This window comes from Carassius carassius, chromosome 12, assembly GCF_963082965.1.
Source record: "Carassius carassius chromosome 12, fCarCar2.1, whole genome shotgun sequence".
In the NCBI taxonomy this organism is placed as follows: Eukaryota; Metazoa; Chordata; class Actinopteri; order Cypriniformes; family Cyprinidae; genus Carassius; species Carassius carassius.
In genome coordinates this window covers 1,118,908-1,129,871 of record NC_081766.1, presented here as the reverse complement: position 1 = coordinate 1,129,871, position 10,964 = coordinate 1,118,908, and the positions used below count along the sequence as shown (strand labels likewise).

The following is a 10,964-nucleotide window of genomic DNA, read 5'->3' as shown; positions in this document are numbered from 1 at the left end:
GCCGCCGCCGTGCCGCTCTCTGTCCGCCAGCATGGATCCGTTCCCCTGCGAGTGCAGGTGGCTGTGTGGGTGCATCCCGTTGAGATTAGAGATCATGCCGTGCCCGTGTCCGCCTAAACTCCGCGCGAGATGCTCCTCGCTCCGGGAAAGCATCGCCGCGTGGGACTCGAAGCCGCTTGGAGAGACCATCTTGTCGTTGGGGAGGTGCGCGCCGGGCCCGTAGGCAGACAGCGCTTGTTGGGAGTTGTGCAGAGGACCGAGGCCGTTGGAGAGCGGGGTTAACGGCTGGCCCATGCCCGACATCTCTTTGGGATAGTGGCCGTATAAGTTGCCCATGGACGCCAGGCCGCGGTCGTCGCGCATGAGAGTGAAACTCCCGCTGACGTTCCCGGTGGCGAGGCGCTGGTGCGCGGCGTGGTGGTGATGCGGGTGCGTGTGCGGGTGTGCGTGGTGGAACTTATCTGAGACTGTAGAGATCGGTGGCAGGTGCTGAAGCGGCGTGAGGGTGGTGTACGTATTGGACAAACTCATGCCCGACTCGCACATGGTCATAGCGGGATGCAGGTGGCCCGACAGCGCGGGGTCGCTCCGGTACTCACCGGCGCCCTCCAGGATCGAAGCCATGCTGGACACCATCGCCGAGCGCCCGTGGGACACCAAGTTCCGGTGGGAAGCCGACGACGGTCTGCCCTGCGAGGAATTCATCAAGTCTCCCGCTTGCGAGTGCGACGCAACGCCGTGCATGTTTCCAATGTTTTCCATCGTGAGTTCCATCGTTGAACGGGAAGAGCGCTCTCAGACCCGAGCAAAAAGACCTTGTTTTCCCCGAAACGATTTCAAAGCCAATCCATCGATTTCAACGCCAGTCAGTCCAACATGACGCGCCGAAGCTTTTGTCCTGGTTAAATCGCCGTTCAGTCTCGCGCGCGGAGCGTTCGGTGCGCGTGTGGCTCGTTCGCTGCACAACAGAGCTTCTACTGAGAGGCGGGACGCGCGTCTGTCTTTGATCGAGAGCGCGCATCTGTGCGTGTGTGCGCGTGCGCGTGACGTGCGCTGGCCGTGGTGCTGAAGTCTCGTCTGTTCCACTGTCAATGTATGCGTGAATTCGCGTTCCTCTAGTCTAGAAAGAAACCGCTGAACGATGAAAAATATCTGCCAAATTTGTAGCATATTAATTATTTTAGTATGACCAGATGACCAGATTAACAGATAACAAAAGAGTATGGCCTCTTTTGTTAAATAATATTTATGCAACAACAAATAGCCTACCTGTAGTCATATATGTTTATAACTGTAAATATGCATGCATAATTGCCTACTTCTCTAACAAGAAATGTTTTATTATTTTTGAAAATGCAATCAATTTTATGAATTTAGACCTTATTGTGACCACAAAATATTACAGATCAAAATATCGTTTATTTTAAATGTCACTAGTTTTCTAATCCCATGCAAACTCTAAATATAGGGTACCTATAAAAGCTCTCGTTTCTAACTGGTGATGCACATGTCGGGTTCAGCTCTGGCACGAAAAGCCTTTTCGGTGGTCATTGATGAATCTGATCAATATATCGACTGACACTGATTAATTATGTTTTCTGACCCGGGATGAGGGGGGCCGCATAGGTCAGAAAGTTTTGGTGCAGAGAAGGATGAACGCAAAGCGTATAGAACGACTTCCTAAAACCACATATTCAGTGGAAATAATAATAATAATATCACATAAAGGTAGCGTTCATGTAATAATATTATTTAATCTAAACTTAAAATGCACTTCGGTCTGTAGCTATGTGATCACAAATCGATTGGTATTTAGTTACATTTTTATTTATCTTAAATTTAAGGAATCTGTAATTACTTTGAAATAGGCCTACTGTAGTGCAAGCTTTCTAATGCATCATGCTGTAAAAAGTATGCAATTTATTTTAAAGACTTATTTCAGCATAATCTACGTTTTAGAAAAATGCTAATAGTGTGGTTAATTAATATAAAACGATATTTCACATATGGTTTGATTTTTTTATGTATTTTTAGGTTGCATGAAACACATTGTAATATTAAATGAAGCTCGCTTTTTTTTAAATTAAGTTGCATCTGCCAAATAGCTACATTGTCAGTTATTATAATTCATTTCACTGGTGTTTTTCTGTTTAGGGTGTCTTTAGCATCATGCAGATGGTGTAAACGCGAATCTCCGAGAGGCCTGCAGAAGTGATGGCCTCGCTTTAGAGCTGTCTTAGTCAACGTTAGCTAAATAAGCTCTGTCCCTCTATTGATGCGCACTTCTATCGGAAATAAATTACGCTTCTCGAGCCAGCAGTGAATCGGTTACTGTGCGCGGCGCAGCGGCTCTGGAGCTTCAGTATCGGCTGCCTGACCACCGGCGTGATGGATGTGCGCGAGCGCTCGCCGTTAATTCACCCACCGGCTCTGCGCGCGCCTTAAGACTTTAACCGGACACCGTTGTGTGAGTCTTTATGAGTGAGGCTTACTTTATGCACTGCAATTGTCTACAAATTCTTTATATTCATAAATGTATAAAATCAAAATGTTAAATGCAAATGCACACTTGATTGATCTTTAAATGTGTTGTCTTTATGTGCACGAGCGTTTGAAACTTTGCAGCTATTTAAATGCATTTGCTTTTTAAATCAAAAGGCAAGAAGTTCTAGAGTTTATTATTTGTTTATTATTTACTTAAGATGTATTTAATTATTTCAAATCATCAGCATCATTCTGTAAGCTGCTTTAGGTCGGTTAACTGAGTCTGAGCTTTGTTTTTATTTTTATTTTGTAGAAATACAGGCCTACTGGAAAGCATGTTTTGGCTGTTATTTATTTATTTATTTTCATTTGCATTTTACAGGTTTTCACAATTTATTAATGATCATTAATACCCAGTTTTTTTATTTAATAACTGTTTATAATTTAAAGAGATGCGCGTTCAAACTGCGTTGCCACTCTTTGCTCATTTTATTTTGTACATTTTTAATTGTATACCTTTATGGTTGATTGATTTATTAAATAAGACTAAAACGTTTCAGTTAACAAAAAAAAAAAAAAAGGAAAAAAAAGTGTTATGTTATGGTTAGGTTATGTTGGTTCCGAATTTCATGAATCTTTATTATTATTTTTTTATCTTTGCGTTGCAAATGGGAACTTTGTCTATTTTTATAAGATAAAAGACAGTTTATGCCGTTCACTGATGATACTGATCAGGCCTGAAGTGGACATCAGCGTGAAACACAACCAGAGAAAGTCAATCTTTTACAATCGTTATGATTTTTACGTGCTTTGTTTTGTCTTTCACGTGTTATCTCTAAGAAAATAGCAAATATTTTAGCATTGTTATCTTGTTAATTTCAGTGTTTTAATTTGTTGTATGTATGTAGGTATATATATATATATATATATATATATAGGGAACTCAGCCACAATTATATTTCTTAAGGCTTGACATTCAAAAATTTTGACACATATATATATATATATATATATATATATATATATATATATATGATTGAACATTATTATTATTATTATAAAATATATAATTACAAAGTAACAGTGATAAAATATTTGTTTTATCATTTTTAATAAATAATTGAGCGGAGATTTCGGTTAAATATTATTATTTAATTAAAAACATTTTTTTAAATAAAGATGTTTTAAAAACCTAGCCTATAAAAAAGTTTTTGACATTGATCTAAAATATTGAGTTTGAACACGTGACAGATATTAAATTAGAGCCTTAAAATATTACGGGGAAATAATATTTTTGTGTGTTCAAAGGCTGCTGTTTATCACAAGATTTGATTAATGCATATTTCAGGCTCTGTTGAATTCATTCACATTTCTTTTAAAATGATCAACGTTATAAAGTTAATATCTCGGACTATCTTTCATGTGCTCGCATTAAACTTCACGAGCGTCGCATCACGTTCAGCAGATGTCCGTGTTTTTCAGATCTTCAGTGATGTTGAGGAAAGACCTCCTGTATCGATGCCATCGGAAATCAATAGCCTTTAGGTCAATGGAAATACACAGATTTAGTCTCTTACTCTTCAAACTCGAAATAAGACGAAACCTGAGGCACATGCACGAGCGCGTGATAGTTCAGCTTCTCTCTGAAACACAGAAGATAAAGGACATTTATCACTCTCCTGTAACTCATTAACATTGATGGTTGAACGCTAATCTAAACAAATGCCGTCTCTAGATTGAGTTTCCCGTGAAGGAGGTTTTAAATTCATCATTGCATGTAAACAACATTTGCAAAACGGAAAAAAATATCATTAGAAGACAAATTAACAGGCTATTTTATTTCATTTTAAAAACAAAAACAAATATGTATAAAAAATTAGTTGAAATATGCTGAAGACTCTTTTGCTCATGAAAAGTTTATTTCATTAAAAAGACATCTTGAACTATTTTAATTGAACTAAAATCGCTATTGAAGTAGAACTCTCAAAGAGAAATCTGAATTAGCAGTTCGTTTAAGTATTAGCAGATATAATTTGGTAATATTTAATAACTATTATTAATATGTAAAAATACAAAATATCCCATGTGCTACTTTTTATTGACAAAATATTATGTTTGTATTTAAATACGTTTTATTTGCTTGTTTATTTTTACCCGTGCTCCCAACATTTGGGGATGTTACCTATATTATTTTATGTCAAGGCCTGCAAAAAAAATTATTAATAAAAACGCACGTTTTTCACTCTATTTTGTGCTTAATTTCTGTGGTAAACGGCTAATATATATACAAATAAAAAATAAAAACATTTCCGTAATGAAAACAGCATCATGTGGCTTCAGGCCTAAAGAAGATTCTGCATCTGGATAAATTCATAATTCAGACATGACTGTGCAGCAATCGATGATACAAATGCCTTTAACTCTCACAGGCGCCGAACCTGCAGGATATATGCATAAATATGACATGCATCAAAAATACTTCATTTTAAGTGTATAAGAGCAGACATTATTATTTGGACGCAGACAGAAAGTGTAGCTATCTCTGCATTTGAATGTTTATGGGCTGGATATATATGTATATATACACACACACACACTCTACAGAACTCAAACGCATTCTAAATAAATCAGTGCTTTTTGTTATTGTCACGTGCTGCAATGCGAACGCTGCGTACAGTTGTTACATATCTGATCGTTTTAGATCACGATGCTCTTTTATAGTGTGACATTTGGCGAACAGGTGCTGATGAAGAATGACATCCGATTGACCTTACAGCTTTTCCTGTGCAGATTATGAAATATGTATGTTGATCGATGACTTTTGCCCTCAACGGCACCTAAAGATGCTCTTTAGCAGTCCGAGCATGCTCCTTTTATAATCATTACTATAGATAAACTCTAGCACATGCAGAAAAAATATATTTTTTAAAAATATAAATAAAGGAAATAATTAAACATCTCAGGCCTTAAATTCATTGGTGCACCGGTTGCTAAGAAACAGACAGAGAGATGGATTGAGAATGAATAGTCGATCAATTCTACACAGAGGGGGAGAGAAAATGGTACAATTTGCTTTATTATTATTATTTTTATTTTTTTGCAAAGAGATATAAAACAAAGCTATAGAAAAAAAACACACGCGCACATATTTGAATGTATATTCTAGTATTGACCTTATTTCTCAAAGCGGAAGTAGCCTGAGCTGCGAGACTTCCAATTCATTCCCTGCTATAACTAGAAGAGGTGCAGTAAACTCTAAATGCATTTGTGCTACTTACTATAATGTTTATGATTATGATGATGAATTAAAACAATAAATGTTTACCGCCCACTCCCATGTTATAAACAAGGCGGATAGATTCACACTTTATCATTATGCATATAATAATTAAACATTCTTATTCATGCTTTTCTGTGCTGTATATTTCCACACACATACACACCTCACAGAGTTTTCATTTAAATATATTCACAGTAATATAAGGGTGGTTTCCAGTGATGCAGGGTGCAGAAAGACTAAAGACACGTATACAGCAGATGGTATAAAACTGTACTTTTCTTGTCTATCACCACTCACTGCTTCTATAATAATAATAAGCACAGCCAGAATAGCCAAAAACGTGGGAGAGCTTATTATGTGACTATTTTGTCTTGCAATAGGTGGAATGTTAATGTTAATGAAATGTTATTCAAGAACAGTTAGCACATAATTCATAATTGAAAGGGTTTAATAACTTACACTTACACTTGAACTGGTTACAAAATTGATGAAGGATGATAAAACACATAGTTAAAGGTACCCATGCATGCATGTAAAATGACCCTACAAAGATAAATACTCACCAGAATCAGAAGTATGTTTTTACTCACACAAAGTACAGACATGCATAGAAATCAAAGTAAAATATAACACAATCATTACATTATTAAACTAGTAAATGGTGATGGTGGATTTAATTCATGATACATAATACATTCTTAATCCTGTCCATCATGAATCATGAATTTGACCACTCATGTCCCCATGCACATAACCACTAGTCTGCACGGAAACACACATGAAGATGCCCACACATGTACACACGCACACACACACACACACACACACATGTTGTGTTATGTCTGTGCAGAGCATATTAAGAACAGATATTGATCTTCTCGTGCAGTCAGCTCTGTCTCATCTCTATTCTGTGCTGGACTCTACAGTAGCGCTGAATGCCAAACTCTCTGTTTTTCTCTTCCTCCAGCAGAGGAGATTCGTTTCGATCATTGACAGACAGAGGAGAGAGGGAATTTATTAGGACAAAAATATCTGGAATCTCTATGGAAACACAATGAAGTCAGAAACTCTGGCCCAGTTTCAAGCAGAGCAGAATCTTTCTGCACATGCAGGTTTCATGATGTAATGCACCAGTGCAACAATGTGTGAAACACTGTATCCCACAATGCAATGCATTTGACTTGACCGTACCTTACTTTGCAACACACAAGGAAGTTATTTCATTATGATGTGTAATAATGTTACAATGTAACGTTCCCATAATGTGAGCAAAATGGAATGTTCTCCATAACATTTGTGTAACAAGAAACATTTTTAAAGCATAATGTTAATAGAATGTTCGTTCAAAGTTACCATAATGTTCTCAAAATGTCATTTATACGTTGCTCATGGAGTGTTTTGCTTCTAAAATGTTTTAGTTGGATGTTCCTGCTCTTATCTGGTGTGGACAGAGCGTAACTAATCAGAGCCTTTTTACTGCGGGGATTAATTGATCATTTACTATCAGCTGATAAACTGTGAATGTGGACCAATGAGAGGCTCTCATCAGACACCGCTGGCCAATGGGAGCAGAGAACAGAGGAGAGTGACACCAGTGGGGTCCATCAGAATGAATGCATCTGTCAAGAGTTCAGTAGCTACAGTAAATCTATAAATTACTACAGTAAACCCACTACCATATTAACATCCTAGTATTTCTAAGTGAAGTAACTGTGTGCATGGAATACATTTAGTACAAAATTTGCAGTGCACGTGGCTTTGGCACCGTATCCCACAATGCAATGCTCTTAACTCGACCTTCCATTTGAAGTGTGAAAAAACCCTTGTGATTTAAACATATAGCTGGACACGACACAATATATTAAACATAAGGAGAACATGGTATTGCATGCAACTATCTGAAACATTAAATATATTAAATATGTATCCATATATATTAAATACATTTAAAAAGCAGTTTATTTATTTTTCTATATTAGAAAAACGTATTTTATTTTTTGAATATTTTTCTGAGTTTGTGCAATTCTTATAACTAACAGAAGTCATTTCTTTAATCATCCTACAGGAAGTGACATCATTAATTAGAGGGAAATCAGCACCTCAAATATGAGTAATGATTTGATGAATTCTGTGTTTAAATCATATAAATTCAGTATGTTAAACTGGATGTGTGGATTTAAAGATACCCTAGTTCTCATCTGCACCTGGATCCTTTCAAACCTCCGATCATAACCAGAGGAGAAATATGGCAGCCTCATTTTTTCCCTTCCACAGGCATATTGATTTTGCGAGGGAACAAAGGAGGATGGAAAACGCTGGAGACAGAGTGTGAGGAAAGCATGTCATTTATTCTGAGATTAAATGTAGATTCTGCTTCACAGTAAGCAGATCAAGTTTGAAACGGCACAGCGGATGCATTTCTATTAAATCTGAAAACATAAGATTAAATGTCCACAGCAAGATTACAAGACTTCAGATCACACACACCGAGCATATAATGAAGAACAAAACGCTAGAACAAGCCTGCATTCGTGATGAAGTGTGTGTGATGCTGAGTGTGTGTGTGTGTTGCTCAGGTTTACAGTATGTGAGAGTGTTGAGCTTGTGTTTGGGTGATTAGTCTGGTTGGCCAGCGATAGAGAGAGTTGATCAATACTGCATCGATCGGAGCTTCAGAGCGTCAGGGGGATTGAGAGAGAAAGAGAGAGAAGGGCTGCAGGTTGACTTTTAAAAATCCTTTACTCTGGAGATGACAAATAATCCTTGGAATAGGAAGGAACACGAAAACACTTGGATTTCCAGCTGAATCCAGCTGTAGAGAGACACACAAGCTGGTTTACATACAATTAGTGAATGTTTCCACCAACATACTTCACTCTCGAAATAAATAAATTAATAAATAAAGCAATGGGGGAACGGATGACAAATATGGAAGGCAACTGGGGCCATAAGACTTGAATGTATGAAATTCGTCTGTGTCAGCATGCACTGTTTTTCCATGTTATTGCAACAGCATGCACAGCATCCAAAGACAGTGCTGTATATTTCTATATATGCTCTATGAGTATTATAGTTTTTATATTTTCGTTTTTATTTTCATTTCAGTTAAAGCTCTAAAAATTTGATTGTTGTTTGTTTTTGTTAATTGCATCATTATTATTCCAAATGTGTCTATGTATTATTTTGTTTATTTTTCTTTAGTTTTAGTTTTTTTTTATTCATTTCATTTTTATTTTTTATTTAAGTTTTGGTCATTTTAGTACATCAAGTGTAACAATTATAAGAATGGAAAAAATATATTTTATTTTAATATATTTTTAAGAAACTATTTTTTTATGGTTTTAGTTTTAGTTAATAACCTATGGTTGCTTTGGTATTATGAGTAGTTTCTATGCTGTTTTTATATTTTCCAAATACTATTATAGGTTTTATTATCATTTTGAATTAATATTTATATTTTCCATTTTTATTTTAATTTTAGTTAAAGTTTTAGTAATTTCTTCTGTGTTTTAATTAAAAAAAAATCTACAAAGTTTGTATTTATTTGTTTATTTATTATTATTTATTATTTTTATCTTTTAGTTTTAGTACATCTATATACATCGATATACATCGAGATAAACTAAATTAATATGAGAAATATCGCCTTGGCTTCTAACTAGAATTAATTAAAAAAAAATTTAAGTCTTTTATTTCAGTTAATGTTTATTGTATTTCAAGTAACAAAAAGTTTATTTCATAGTTGTAACTTACTTTGGTTAACTATAATAGCCCTGGTTGCTAGGGTATTCTGATTGGTTGATATGTAGTTGCTAGGGCGTTATGGATGTTGATTGTTAAGTCAAAAGCTGAACAAGTTTTTTCCTATTACAAATAAAATAGCAAAAACTCCAAAATACTATTCATTCAACTCATTCTTATGAATGCAACATTGCTTTTATCCTCATAAATGACTGTCAGTTGCATGCATTTGTTGTTTGCAGGCATTTTCTGCACTGAAGTGCATTAAAAAGTGTTTCTTCACAGCTTGCAGTGCCAATGCAATGAGTGCAATCAGGCTCTATAAAAACACACCGTGGATGAGAGTTGGGAAGCTGATTGGAGAGCCTTACAGGAGTGTGTGTGTGTGTGTTCACAGCCCCTGAACGCTGCAAAAGGCATTGTTATTAGTATTGATCCATATCCTTGGCTTAGGTGGTAAAAATGTGCTCTATTATTAGGCCTGTGTGCTTTGTTTTCACTATTTGAGAGAGCTGTCCTCTCCAGGATGAGATGTGTGGAAGCCCTCTAAATCTTGTCTCAAATACACAATGAAGACCTTTAAAGGTCAGGTTACCTTAATATGGACCTCCAGTCAAATGGAAATTGCATATTGTTATTGGTCTCTCTCAACTTGAGCATGAATGTTGTGAAAGTGTTAAATAGATGCACTTTAAAAACAAACCAAAATGAGACTTTAGAGAAAAGGAAATAAAGGAAAAACAGTCAGTTTTACTTGTTTAGTGTAACTGAGATACTGGTATAGAGTTTTTTTTAATATGTTGAATTGTTTATTTTATTTTATTTTTAGCTAAAGTTAGTCAGTATAGTCTACATTAGTTTTAATTTTATTTTTATTTTTAGTTATTTAAGTGCATCGAGTTAAATAAAATTAAATGGAGAAATGTTGCCTTTGCAACTCGTTTATATTATTATTGAAATTATTAATATCTTGAATTAGTTTTTTTTTTTAAATCCATTTTAATTTAAGTAATTTTATTTGTAATTGTTATTTTTTTTCCGTTAAACTTTTTAAATGTGTCAATATATTTTTATATAAATTTTCATTTGAGTTGTGCTCTTTGTTTGTTTAGTACATCACATTACACTAAATGAAAACTAGAAATACATTTCATTATATATTTTATATATAAAATAACATTGAATATATTTTATTTTATATCAGTTAACATTATTTTTATTCATATTTTATTTAATTACATAACAACCTATTTAAAATTAAGTGTTTATGTGTGTTTTTTGCCGGTGGATTCAGTGTGGCTGTATGTATGTCGGGTCAAATTTGACTGAGCACACTTTTAGTGCACCTCGTTGCCATAAGTCAGAGGTCAAAGGTCAGCAAAGGTGGCCTCTCATGTGCTATTGCTCTGATCACCATAATCAGATCTATAAAGACACTTGAGTAACCAGAAACATTTAC

At 35.5% G+C, this 10,964-nt stretch overlaps 1 protein-coding gene across 1 annotated transcript in view; it reads right to left on the bottom strand.

Annotated features, from left to right (window-relative positions):
- Window positions 1-950, bottom strand: part of onecut3b (one cut homeobox 3b) — a 24,558-nt gene extending 23,608 nt beyond the window's left edge. Inside the window, exon 1 of the mRNA XM_059562966.1 lies at window positions 1-950. This exon is cut by the window's left edge and continues 274 nt beyond it. Coding sequence (XP_059418949.1) covers window positions 1-774 — 774 coding nt within the window. The 5' untranslated portion in view covers window positions 775-950.
- Between the last annotated feature and the right edge of the window lie 10,014 nt (window positions 951-10,964).